Source organism: Mobula hypostoma, chromosome 7, assembly GCF_963921235.1.
Source record: "Mobula hypostoma chromosome 7, sMobHyp1.1, whole genome shotgun sequence".
Taxonomy (NCBI): Eukaryota; Metazoa; Chordata; class Chondrichthyes; order Myliobatiformes; family Myliobatidae; genus Mobula; species Mobula hypostoma.
Window position 1 is genome coordinate 166,312,488 of NC_086103.1, and position 14,418 is coordinate 166,326,905.

The 14,418-nt window shown below is 39.3% G+C and overlaps 1 protein-coding gene across 1 annotated transcript in view; it reads left to right on the forward strand.

The window, feature by feature from the left end:
• Window positions 1-14,418, forward strand: part of LOC134349733 (gamma-aminobutyric acid receptor subunit gamma-3) — a 771,468-nt gene that overhangs the window by 21,273 nt on the left and 735,777 nt on the right. The window contains exon 3 of the mRNA XM_063054505.1: window positions 4,359-4,426. Coding sequence (XP_062910575.1) covers window positions 4,359-4,426 — 68 coding nt within the window. The remainder of the gene's footprint in view (window positions 1-4,358; window positions 4,427-14,418) is intronic.

Here is a 14,418-nt window from a genome sequence, read left to right on the forward strand (position 1 = left end):
ATTAATTCCTACTTTATCTCTCTCTCCCTTTCTCATATAAATTTTAACTGTGCTATTCTCTCCCTGAGCCAGTTATGTGAGATCACTTCTGTAATCCTAATCCCACCTCCCATCTCACATAATGAATTCATCATTTATTATCCTATTTGTCCATTTGTCCATGTGGTCAGCCCACATTTGAACTGTTGTGAGCAGTTTTGGGCCCCTTTTCTAAGAACGGATGTGCTGTCATGGAGAGGGCCCAGAAGAGGTTCATGACAACAATCCCAGGAATGCAAGTGTTAACGTATGATGAGCATTTGATGGCTCTGTGCCTGTACTAACTGGAGTCTGGAAGAATGAGGGGGGGATCACATTGAAAACTACTGAACATTGAAAGGCCTAGATAGAGTCGACATGAAGAGAGTGTTTCTGATAGTAGAGGAGTCAAGGATCAAAGGGTACAGCCTCAGGATAGAAGGACATCACTTTAGAACAGATGAGAAGAATTTCTTTAGCCAGAGGGTGGGGAATATGTGCAATTCATTGCGGTAGATGGCTGAAGAAGCAAAGTCATTGGGTATATTTAAAGTGGAGGTTGATAAGTTCTTGATTTGGAAGGGCATCAGATATAATGGGGAGAAAGCAGGAGAATTGGGTTGAGAGAAATGATAAATCATTCATGATCAAATGGCAGAGCAGACTCACTAAACCAAATGGTCTAATTCTGCTCCTATGTCTTATAGTCTAAATAATAATAAAAAATATGAAAACAGCATTTATTTCATTAGTATTTTGGAGTCATTTGTTGTCTGGTAATAAAGTGACTTCAAAGCAATTGTTATTCAAAAGCCTGTAGATGAGTTGAGTTTAATTTATTCCAGCATTTACTGAATTTAACGGAGCTCACATTGTCGAGGCCAAGTACACTGTTAAGTATGTTCCCTATCTCAGTCTGATATTATAGAAAATTATTTATTCCATCGTTAGTTTATATTTAAACTTTCTCAAATTTCAGATGGCCGCAGAGGTAAAATAATTTTATGGAGAAGTTAAACATTCTGCAATTGACTTTTTTTGCATAGTAGTACTTGAGTGAACTAATTCAATTCATGAGGATGGGTGTTTGTGAAGACTTAATTATTCAAACTGAGGAGAAATCCTTGTTGACATAGTTAATCAAATTCAAAACTCCATGAGGCAGATTTTTGGTTGGTTTGATTTATCATGCTCTTTGTTGTTCATAGAAGACAAATTCTGAAGGCTATCCATTACATACATATGTGGATTTAAATAGCTTTCAAATAGCTGAATAATCCATATCATGTGTACCATAATAATTGTTTCAGTCACATTTAAAGATTGCTGACAAGCGTAAAAACCTCAGTTCCTACACTCTCACACAGCAATGTTCCTCCTTTACAGCGCTATGTACAAAATCCATCCAGTTCTGTATCGTGAGTTAGTCCACCCACTAAATATTTTCAATAGGCTTGTCATCAGTTACAAGTCTATAGAAGCACAGGGAAAAGTATTTGACTGGATGCATCACAGCCTGGTATGGGAACACAATGGAAATGTGTCCAAAAATTGAAAAGACTACAAAAAATGTCAGGTACAGCCCAGTTTATCACAGGAATAGCCTACCCCATCATTGAGCACATCTTACAAAAAGCACTGCCACAAGAAAGCAGCGTCCATTATGCAGGAGCCCTACCATTCAGGTCATGCTCTGTTCTCACTGCTGCCATTGGGAAAGAGGTACAGGGGCCTTGGGTCCCACACCACCAGGTTAGGAACAGTTATTACCCTTCAACCATCAGGCTCCTGATCCAGGATGGACAACTTCACTCACTATAGCACTGAACTAATCACTGAACTTAATCTATGGACTCACTTTCCAGGACTCTTCAACTTGTATCACAGCATTATTTATTTATGTATGTATGTATGTATGTTTGTTTGTTTTATTTTGTATTTGCACTGTTTGTCTTTTGCACGTTGGTTTTGTTGTCAATCTTTCTCATTGATTCTCTTGCTGTGAATGCCTTCAAGAAAATGTGAATCTCAGGGTAGTATTTGGAGACATATCCATCCTTTGATAATAGATGTACTTTGAACTTTGAAATCAGAATTACTAATGAAATAGAGCTACTGAATACAGTTTAACAACTTAGAAAATGTCAACCTTCACACAGGAATGCAGTTCATCCAATGTAAATACAGAATTCCACTGTAAAGATTTTCTTTATTTTAGCAACTTTTTTTGCACAATTTGTCTTCATTTGCACCATTGTTTGTAAGTCTTTGTTTATGTATAATTTTTCATAAATTCTATTGTATTTCTTTAATTTCCTGTAAATGTCTGCAAGAAAATGAATCTTAAGGTAGTATATCATAATATGTATGTACTTTGCCATTGTTTAACAGGATATGAAATATTTTCTAATTATTTCACTTACCTGTACTAAACACAATAAATATCTTTCAAAAGTAAACTACTGCAGATGTTGAAAACCTGATATTAAAACAGAAAATGCTAGAAAATGTCAGTGGGTCAACCAACAATGGTGCAGAGAAAAAATATTACCACATGGCTCTACAACTCAATACCTTGACCAATGAAGGCCAACAAACTGCCCTATCAACTTGCACGTCAACTTTGAGTGATCTATAGATGTGCATTTATTGGTGGTATTTTGTGAAGATGATGATTTTGGTCTCTTTCCTGGGTCACTGTAGTTCCAAGATTGTCATGACACGGAGAGAACCAAAAACCTGGCCCTGTATTATGTTGGAATGACATAGGTCCATGTAAGATTGTGTGTGATTTTGAGGGGAATGTGCTGGCAACTGGAGAAGGGTTTGGGATAGACTGTCAAATGTGTGTCCCTGCTTTCAATGTGTCTCAGCACATGAGTCACATGGAAACTAAAAAGAGTAGTGGGAATCTAATTTCTATTTTCTTCCAAGCTCAAGATGACAAAATCCAAGTCTGGTATTACCCACTGCTGAAATGCAGATCATTGGGACTAGTACAGATCAGTCCAGTGATTGACATGAGCATGGTGGTCTGAATGACCTGTGTCTGCAGTGATCAACTCCACGGTTCCATGGTTCTGTGAAATTCAGCAAAGCACTTTGAATCTGAAAGTTCCTTTGGTCAAATTCCTGGTGGGGTTTATATCAGAATCAGATTCAGAATCAGCTTTATTATCCTAAAATGTTGGTATGTCTTCAAGCCCCTGTATCTCCTCCTTGATGTTAGTAGTGAGAAAAAGAGATTATTTGGATGGTGAGGGTCCTTAGTTATGGATGCTACCTTCTAGAAGCACTGCCTTTTGAAGATGTCCTCAATGATGGGGGTGAGGGGGTGTGACTAGTGCCCGTGATGGAGCTGGTAGAGTCTACAGCCCTCTGCAGCTTTATTTTCCCCAGTCCTGCACATTGGAACCCCCATACCAGGCAGTAATGCAACCAGTCAGAATGCTCTCCAAGTTGTTGAAGACTTTGGTTACAGACCAAATCTCTTCAAACTCCTAATGAAGTATAGCTGCTCGGGTGCTTGCTTAATGATTGCTTCAATATGTTGGGCCTAGAACAGATCTACTGAGATGTTGATGCCAAGGAACTTGAAGCTGTCTCTAGCCAATTTAATAATGTTTTCCATTTGAAATATAAAATATACTTTGAAAATGATATTCAAAGTACAAACCCTCAACTTGTATCAGTACATTGAAATGCAAGGACATATACATATGCATGATACTCCAATTATATAGATTCATTTTTATTAAGGTAAAATTTGCACAATGGATTTCTTATTTAAAAAGGCCTTGAATTTGCATCTTATTCTGCAGATGAAGGAATAATATTGTTTGACTTTTGCATTGAAAGAGTGCTCCACAGTATAAATTGTGATCCTTGAGATGAAACATTGAAATGAGGTCCTGATGGATCTCTCAGATGGGCTTCATGGTTCCCACAATTTTATTTTGAAGACTGATGCACTCTCCTGGCTTTGTTCTACCAATAATTAACCCTTAGACAATACTTTTATAAAAAAAGCATTATGAATGGTATTTTTCTGTCAATAGTCTGCTGCTGTGATTCCCATTTTTGAACAATGACTGAATTTCAAGAAAGTTGCATTATTGGTTATGTTGTTTTGCAATGCCTTTATGGCTATAATATTTGTTATGAATATTGCTAATTGTGAAAAATACTTCTAATATTGGCTCTTAGCTTTGGGGTGCTCTGATACCTTAAAAAGGTACCCACACTAACGTAGATTTTTCTTCCATTTGGTATAACTAATATAGACATGAACATGAGCAAATGCTGTCATTAACATATATATTCTGTTTCTTCTTTGACAGGAAAACCAACTGTAATAGATGTAGATATCTACGTCAACAGCATTGGCCCAGTTTCATCAATTAATATGGTAAGTAGGCTTTACACCAAGACAATGTCTTTTCAATTTTGTTTGGTGTGTTGTGCTGTGAAACAACAGACTCCTGAAAAAACATAGCCATGGCTTGGTAGTGTAGAAAACAAATTGTATATTTTTGTGTTGTTTCAAGATGGGCTATATTCTGACCTGACCAACAGTGCCAACTGAGTGACACGAGAGCCATTATGAACTGAATATTAAATATCAGAACTGATGATGAGATGGTAGAGCTGTTAGTGCTGCTTTATCACAGATCCAGGGATCTGGGTTTGGCCCTTATCTCTTGTGTTGTCAATGTAGGTTTGCATATTCTCTGTGTGTGTTTTTGTTGGAAGCTTTGTTGCTCCCTCAGATGTGCTGGGTGGTTAATGTTGGGAGGCTGCTGAAAATTATTTATTAGTGTGGATAATTGTTAATATAATCCATTTGTGAGTCAATGTGGATGTGTGAGAGAATAAACTGCAGGAGTACATGGAAATAAGGAGTCATCAGAATGGAAATAAAGGGATTTCTCTCAGGAGCAAGCATGGATTTGACAGGCCGAACAATCTCCTTGCTGCTTTAAGTAAAAGACATTTGATTGTTGTTTAATAATTCATGGAGAAGAAAAATACACGTTGAAAGTTCATTTTTCCATAAGTGTTTCAACCTTTTCTTGTTCTTTGAGAATGGTGCTGAAGACAAGGAAAGATAAAAATAGTTAAACTTGATCTCGTGAATGACGGAGCAAGCTCTATGATGATTTGCTATATGCTAACATGCTAATGATCTGAGCAGCCAGGTGTCCTACAGTGATTCCCCGCTTCCTCACTGTGACTCTTCCGGAGCCTTCTCAGGCAATCAGTTTGATGGAATGACCTAGATCAGTTGTGAAATAATTTCAGTGAAGGTACTACATGTTAGAGATTATAGCAACTATGCAAATTAATTCAACTTAACTTAATTTATGTCCTCTGTTGCCCTTACCTACTTTCTGCTCATTACGCCACTGGTGTTTAGGGCAGCAATGAAGGTTCTCTATCTGTGGTGATATTCAGGGCTTCGTTGATCATGTCAGCAGCTTCTTCTCGGTTTTAATTACTGTCAGTCATGCAAGTCCCAGGTGGAGACTCAGGAATACCACCGCACTCAGACGTAGAAGGATTCTTCATTGTTATTTCCATAACAATTTTGTTTTACCAGTCAGGGTTAATAGCCCTGTGCTGAACCCCTAAACCTGGAGGACCGTTGGACCCCTCATCATCTGGCCTTTACCCTTTCACCTGGTTGGCCTGGGTGACCCTACCAAGAGGCAAAGCATAAAGCCCTGACTTCAGCCAACATAGCTCTCCGGGTTATTGAGGCACACAAGCCTCCAAACCCAACGACAAGGTTGTGGTCCACTTGGAGTTCTGTTGCCCTTAAGAGAAGGAATTTCCCAACCTTATTTAATTGACCCTACAACTCCAACCTATAAATGAGGATTTATCTATCGATTTATATCTGCATTGTCACAGTTTGTTTAAAGTTAACAGTTCCTGTTGGTTACGGTTTACAGTTATTGTTCTATAGATTTGCTAAGTATGCCTGTCGAAGAAGAATCTCAGGGTTGTATGTGGTGACATGTATGTACTCTGATAATAAATTATACTTTGAACTTTGAGGATGACTGTTAACTGTCCTCTGAAATGGCTAGCAGGCCATTGAGTTTTAAGGGGCTGATTTGGGATGTACAATAGATGTTGTTCTTGCCAGCGATGCCCACAACTTGTGACTGAATTAAGTTTTAACAATTCTGTGTTTGGCATCATAGCATCTGCAAAAAGATTTGTGGAAGTGTGAAAGTGATTTAATTTACCTGAGAATCACTGTTCTGTAATGACCACCATCTATTGGTTAGAAAAGAATTAATGTTCTTGTCATTGCCCCAATGAAGGTTCACCATTTGACGTTTTATTTTCCATCCTATTGATTGTGATGCTATTACTGTTGGATATTTAACCAGTTTGTGAAGTGCAAGTTGGCCCCTTGTAATCTACATTGTAACCTAGATTAATTCCATTATTGGATTTAAAGCACTTTAAAATGTCTAGAGATCACAAAAAGACACAATATAATTAAAGAACTGTAATCTTTATTAGGTTGTGAATTGGAGAGTCAGCAATGGCTCCATTCACAAAAGTCTGCTTTTGGGGTAAAATTTGTACTTTGAGGATACGAGACCAAAAATCTTAAGTCGATATTCCAGTGTAGTTCTCAGTGCTGCACACTCAGGGTCAGACAAGACACTAAATTCCAGCTCTCTGTACTCTCAGATGTGTGTGAAAGAACCTGGGGTATTATTTTGAAGACACACAAGGTATCTCTGACTTCTCGGACAATATTTATCCTTTGATCAATATCATAAGAATAAATGACCTAGTTGTTATCATATTTGGGTGAGTCAGTTACTGTATGTATAAATTGTCTCTCGTTTTGCTATATGAGAATAGCAATGACATTACAAAAGCTTTCATTGGACAAAATGGATCTTGGGATAATATAAAGCAATGTGAAAGACCCAGTAAGGTTTATATCTGTATCTTTCTATATCAGGAGCTGACTTAATTTTGTTTTTAATGGGTTACAGTTCTGGATCAGAGAGTCTGGTTCTGAAGGAAGCTCCCCATTTGTTAGGGACTCAGCAAACCTTGCAAGTTCACTTAACGCACACAAAATGCTGGATGAATTCAGGAGGTCAGGCAGCATCTATGGAAAGGAATAAAGAGTTGACATTTCAGGCTAAGAACAGCCTTTCCATGCATCTGCAGAATCTCTTGTGTTTCTCGAAGATGCTGCCTTGTTCAGCAATTTGTGCGTTTGTCACTTGGCTATTTACAGCATCTGCAGAACCTCTTGTTTTCACAAAACAAAATTATCTGAACTAGAAGTATCTTCCAGGGATGCCTACCCTGAAAAAGTTTAAATCTTCTCTTTGATGGGACTTCAGTGAAACTCTCTTTCCCTGCTCCCCCGCTGTGATCCTTGCTGTTCTACAACTCTTTGACCAAGTGCTTACCACCAATCAACTTCCTAGCTCTTTGCCTCATCTCTCCCCTCATAAGTTTCACCTTTCACCTGGTGTTTCTCTCTCCCCTCCCCCCACCTTTCAAATCTACTCCTCAGCATTTTCTCCCCAGTCCTGCCGAAGGGTTTTAGTCCGAAATGTCAGCTGTGCCTTTTTCCATAGATGCTGTCTGCCCTGCTGATTTCCTCCAGCATTTTGTGTCTGTGGCTCAGATTTCCAGCTTCTGCAGGTTTTCCCTCGTTTGTGAGCTAGACATACCTGGTTAGCTTGAGACTTTGTTTTTTTCTTGTGCTCAGCCCAGGTTTGTGAAAGCAAGAGGAAGCTGTTAATTCCCTGAAACCGCACTTCATGTTTAGGATTTACTGATTTTTCACTTGCTGGTTGACAGCTTTGGATCAGCTCTTAACCAGCCTTTTACGCCCTCCTCAGGGCAATACCCAGAAACTGTGTTGTTGGCCCTTTCCATATCGTTTGCCTGTCTTTGAAATGGAGATTTAGACATTAGCACAACAGATGTCTAATATAATCCAGGGGAAAAAACAACACCTCCTGACATTAAAAACATAATTAAGCCTTATCTGAAATTAACTCAGATCTGAAAGCTTGCATTGTAATGTTGATTTCAGAAACCAGTCTGAATTAAAGCACTAATTACTTATAGATGTATTTAAATTGATCAAATAGAAAATAAGAGATATCCCTTTTCTGTATTAGTAATCAGAATACATCATTAATGGGATACTATGTACTGATTTCAGAGAGAGAATCATTGAAATGTTAAAATGAACAGTAACCAGTAATTTAATGCAAGGCACAGGAAATATCATAAAGTACCGTGCTAAGCTCCAACCCAATTTCTTCAGATATTCAATGACACCTGAGAAAAACTCTTTAGGGTAGCTACACACATCAAAGTTGCTGGTGAACGCAGCAGGCCAGGCAGCATCTCTAGGAAGAGGTGCAGTCGACGTTTCAGGCCGAGACCCTTCATCAGGACTTTAGGGTAGCTGTTATTTTTACTGCACGTTGCAAACTCGGTGAATACCATTTTTTTCTAATTTGTGCAGTTCCTATTGTAGAATTTGTAGTTTAGTGTGCTTTCTTTCACTTGTACTCACTCTCCAGAGTATAACATCAGCCAGAGCTAAGCAAGTCTTTCAAGGAATAACTTCCAGGCTGGATGCCCTTTGGGTGATATTTTATTGTTTGTATATTCCATTAGACCACAGAATCACAAAATTGTTTCAAGACAGAAGGGGACTGTTTGACCCATCTAGTAAGTGCTGTTGTTTATGCAGCAGCCCAGTCATTTGTTATCTCCAATCCCTTCTCAAGTTCAGGTTCAAGTTTAATTGCCATTCAGCCATACAATTTATATAGCGAAATGAAGCAATGTTCCTCTGGGGCCAAGGTACAAAACACACTGCTTACAGACACGCACAGTTACAATAGCACAGTCACAAAAAATAATATTAGCACACGTTCTCCATAGGTTATTGTTATTTGCTTAAGTATTTGCCCAGTTCTCTTTTGAATAATACAAGTGAACCTTCATCCAATGCACACTCAGGCAGTGCGTTGCAGATTAAATTCCTCAGTATGAACATCAGCAATAGCCTACCCTTGTACTGCTTTATTTTACACTCTGTTATTGTTTTACCTTGTACTACCTTGATGCCCCCTTGTAATGAAATGAGTGGATATGGAGAGGATGTACCCAATTGCAGGAGAATCTAGGACTGGAGGGTGCAGACTCAGAATACAAGGACGTCACTATAGGACAGAGATTAGCAGGAATTTCTTTAGCCAGAGGCTGGTGAATCTGTGGAACTCATTGTGGAAAACAAGTCAATGTGTTTATTTAAAGTGCATGTAGATAAGCTTTTGATTAGTATGGGCACTAAAGGTAATGGGTTGGGGGGGGGGGGATCTTCTCCGCTATTTGGTTATGGCTGATAGATTTTCCCTCTCTGTCACATTCCCCTGCCTTCTGTCCTTCTCCACAACTCCGTTCTAGCAGGACATCACTGTTTTCAAGGAACAATCTTGTATTCTGAGACTGTGCCCTCCAGTCCTCAACTCTCCCACTATTGGAAGTATCCTCTCCACGTCCACTCTAACTAGGCCTTTCAATATTTGATAGGTTTCAATGAGATCCCATCAAAGATCTCATCCCAAGGACCAAGGACTGGCTTGGTCAGCATCGATGGGTTGAGCTGAAGGGCCTGTTTCCCTGATGCATTGCCATATGACTCTACATAAGTAAGTTCTCCCAAAGTGACTCTTGGATCTTCCACAAACCTCTTTAAAACTGTAGTTTATTACTTTTAGGCTCCCCCAAATGGGGATAACTTTGCTCTCTTTGACCTGTTTAAACCTCTCATGATCCCAATTAGCCCAATTGTGTCTCCTCTTGTCTTTCTCTACTGGGAGAACATCTTCTTTGCTGCTCTTCACTCAAAATGCTGGAGGAACTCAGCAGGTCAACCAGCATCTGTGGAGAGGGATAAAGAGCTGATGCTTCAGGCCAAGAACTTTCATCAGGACATCATGTGTTCTGATGAAGTGTCTTAGCCCAAAGTGTCAGCTCTCTATTCTTCTCCATAGATTCTGTCTGACCCATTGAGTTTCTCTAGGATTGTTTGTGTGTTGCTCTGGATTTCCAGCATTTGCGGAAAAAAATAACAATGCAGAAGTAAGAGATGTGTAAGGGTAATGTCTATGATGTTGATGCTAAACTTTAATTTGAAATGCAGTTGTCATGAGCTATTGGCAGAGGACCTGTCAACTTGAATGGACGGGTCATTCTGAGTCTTGGAGTGTGTGCATTCAAGAAAAGCACTAGGATTAGTCCCAGTTGTGTGGGAGTCAGTCTTCAGTAAGTGTCAGCTCCTATCAGAGTTCCACCTACTCGCACATATCATCAAGCTTGAATCAGAGAATGCAGCTTTCTGCAGCTCCATTGGGATTGCAAGGAACTGAAAAGCAGGAAGGTGGCACATTCTGAGTCTTGTTTACAAAAGTCTGTCAGTTATTACCTGTGAGCGTTTGAAGCTTCCTGGTGCTACAATGGCTGTGCAGGTAGCACACTTGTGTTGACAGCAGCTATTGCATCAGGGAAAACTTTGTGCTATGATTCAAGCTCTTTTCTGTTGCCTGTGTACAAGCCCACTGCAGTACAAGATGGGATGTCTGCTGTCACATATTGAATCTTGCCCTCCTTGTGGCATATTCCCTTTGAAACACACTGGAGAGAGAATAAAAACTTCATACATTGTCACTTCCTATAGTATTGCAGGGGTGGTGAATCTTTTCAAGAGTGTGTGCCAAAATTGGTAACCATCCTCTTCTGTTTCATACCTTCCATGGTAATCTGGACAGGTTATTATTGATTAATGCACAGTAACAATAATTATTTACTTTTTTTAAGTAAAGGGAATGAGTCCTGTTGCTTATTTGCTTGTATTCATTGTTTTACTATTAACAACAGAAATAATGAAATAAATGATGCATTTAGTAAAGCCTGAAAAATTATTGATATTAATCTTTCAAAAAGACAACTGAAAAATATATATTCATGGAAGCACTAAACCACATACAGTATTTACCATTAATATAATTGAATATCCAGTGTTCACTTAAAAATGACAGAAAAGAAAATATAAGCAGAGCAAAGCCACTACTGTTGTGTATTAAATATTTCAGTCATATTTGAGTAACATTGTGCAGATATTGTTTGATTAAGCATTCTTGTTAGTTTAAGTAATTCATTGCAGGTTGTGTGTAAAAATAAGTGAATTAAATATGCCAGACACTACCACGTGGTACGTGTTCACCTTGCTTAAAGTAAAAATGAAGTTGGACTCACATGTCATCTTTTTAATTAATTTTAATACTTTGGAGTTACAAAACATAATGCAGCAATGAGTTATTTTTTAAATGAACTCAAGATGACTACCTACCTGTTGAAGCTTAGCGAGAGGCTTGAGTTTAAAAAAAGCGCAGTTTTTAAACTTTTTAAAGTTTTTCCTTCAGAGCAACACATTTTCTTCAAAAGCAAAGACTATCAAGTCAAAGAAAGGCAGAAGATGGAAGAATTCATGGTTCAATAAGCAGCGAGTACCAGATGATAATAATCATAAAAAAGACCAGAAATGGCTGTCAATATCAGAAAGATTGATGTGTTTGATTACCCAAAAGATAACTGGATTTTGTGTACTGAAAGTTTTGAGCAGTATTTCAAAGGAAATGGAATAGCCGGTGAGAAGCAAGTGCCAATTTTGCTGAGAGCTTTGGATTTGAATGCATACAGTTTGCTGAGGATTTTGACTTCTTCAACCAAACCAGCCAAAATGAGCTTTGCTGATATCATGGAAATAATGCAGGACTATTTAGAAATAAAACCATTTATTGACGGCAGAAAACTTTAGGCTTCATAAATTGAGTCAAAAGCAAGAGAATCTGTTTCAGCTTATGTGGCTGAACTGAAGAAGTTGACTGATCATTGTCAGTTAAATTATCGGCTTACTGATACCCGGAGAAATTGCTTAGCTTGTGGAATCTTACAAGAAAGCATTCAAAAATAGCTCCCTACTGAAGCACAACTTGCATTGAAAAGAGCAGTTGAAATAACTGTATCAAGGGAAACAACAGCCAGAGATACAACTGAGTTGCAGTCAAGAACAAAAGTGAGCACAAACAAAATGGTAATGTTTAAATAGAAAGCGGCCTGGCTGACCAAATTGTGTTACTGTTGTGACAGAGGCTCATATACACCAGATCATTGCAGATCTAAAGACAAAACTTTCAGAAAATGCAACAAAGTAGGACACATACAAAGAGCATGTCGGGCAGACAAAGAATGAACTGCACAGGGAAGAGAAAAATATAAAAAGTCAAGTTGCAGTTTCAAAAAGAGCACTAATCTGCATGCTGTTGATGAAGTATATGATAATGATGGGAATGACACAGGACTGTGTAGCCAATGTGAAAACTAACAATAAACAAGCAGTATGACTTGCACCAGAAGTGAACAGTAAATTAATTAAAACACAATTGGACACTGGCTTGGCTATTTCAGTCAATCCACAAAATGAGTTTGAATGGCATTTCAAAGATGATGAAATCTGAAGATATCCAGGTAGGAACCTGTACTGGAGAAAAGATAACTCCCGTAGGAATGACATTTGTAACATTGAAATTCAACAACCAACAAGCCACATTGGGTTGTATGTGGTAAAAACAGAAGGGCCGGCATTATGGAAGAATGATTGGCTGAGACAACTACAACTTGACTGGAGATCCATTCTTCACTTGCATGCCACATTCTTTGCAAGAGAGAAAGGTGCTGGATGATCCCACGACTGTCTCCATGCTGTACACAATGAACCACTGCCCAACAGAGAAGAAGAAAGTGTTGGTGCCAACCTCTATACCTCTGGTTGGAAAGCATATTGGACCAAGAAAGGACCAGGCTGCTCCGTGGAATTGTGAAAGTGATGAAAGCAGTTCTTCAACTACAGAAGTTTTGTAGGCAACATATTTGAGAAAGTTTCTGAGTTGTTAATTGGGCAGTTACGTACGAAATATTTTAAGCTGGAAGAGAGTTCAAAGAGCTTCAGGGAGATTGCAACCATTCAGCTTTTGTGAGTATAAAGAATCAGAATCTACTCTGCGTGCATGAACTTTAAGTGGGAGACAAACAATTGCTTGTAAATGTAGATGCAAATACCAAAGCCCAGCTGGATGAATGGAAGGTCAGAAAGAAAGGAGTCAATGGTGATATGAAAACAGAGGATTCATCAGATGATGTTTGGGATGAGGGAACCAAGAGGAGAGATGAGGCCATAAAGGAAGCAGTAGAAGGATTAATAAGAGAATACTCCAGTGAACTAAATGCATCTTCCTAAGATCAAGATGCACCAATTAGAAGGAGGAAAAGAAAGGAGAAGAAAGATGTCCAGAGCTGTCAGAACCACTTCCTGAAATATCAGAGTCAATTCCTACAACCACTATGGAGGAGGCCCCAGAGGCTCAGATTATTTTCACAACCGCAAGTCTTACCTGCCTAGCAAAGTGATCCACTTTGTCAGGAAAGGGTAGGAATGCCTCAACAGTGATTGGGCTCGAATGGGACAATTTGGAATTTACTATGCTGTGGATATCTTACAGTAGGTGTATTACATATTATATATTCGGTTTAAGATTGCGCTACCAAAGATGCGCAACAGCTTACTGGTAAATCATAAGACAGGAGAATCATCCAAAAGCATTACTTGCAACATCTCTCATGAAGCAAATTGTGGTGAAGTATTGCCACAGACAGTGAGGAGGCAGGCAGAGGTTAGGGTGGTCTGGGGGATGAGCCATGCTGGGGCATTGCTAAGTATAACATGTTCAGGCCACCAGGTTCACAGAGGGAGTTGGTATCGCTGCTGGAGATGGAGTGAGCATTTTGGAGGGTAACCGATGTCTGTCCACCTACCCTGGGTTCAAGGATGGATCGCCCCAAGTGCTGAGCCAATTTGGTGAGGTTCAGGCAGGGTGGCCCAGGCATATCGGGGTGCCGAGATTCGGGTCCCGGAACGTGGCACTGCTTGCTGCTTGGACAATTTAAATGTTGGCACAGACTGGAAGGCCAAGTGTCGGGTACGGAGGTGAGGCTCGGGCTGATTTTGCTGTTTCTCCTCTGAATGTTCATTCCTTTCTCCACGGCGAAGAGGCTGTGAACTGATCCGGCTGCTCTGCCTTTCTGCCCATTGGAGTGAAAACTGGGGACCGAGGCTTGGCTTGGACCTATTCTGGCTGCTTCAGGAGCGGATCTGGAACTCAGTCTGGTTCAGAATGCTGTTGGCTTGCTTCTACTGTTTGCTTGATATGTTTTATTTTATTTTTTTAAAATTGGGTTATTCAAGTTTCTTGTTCTGTGGCTGCCTGT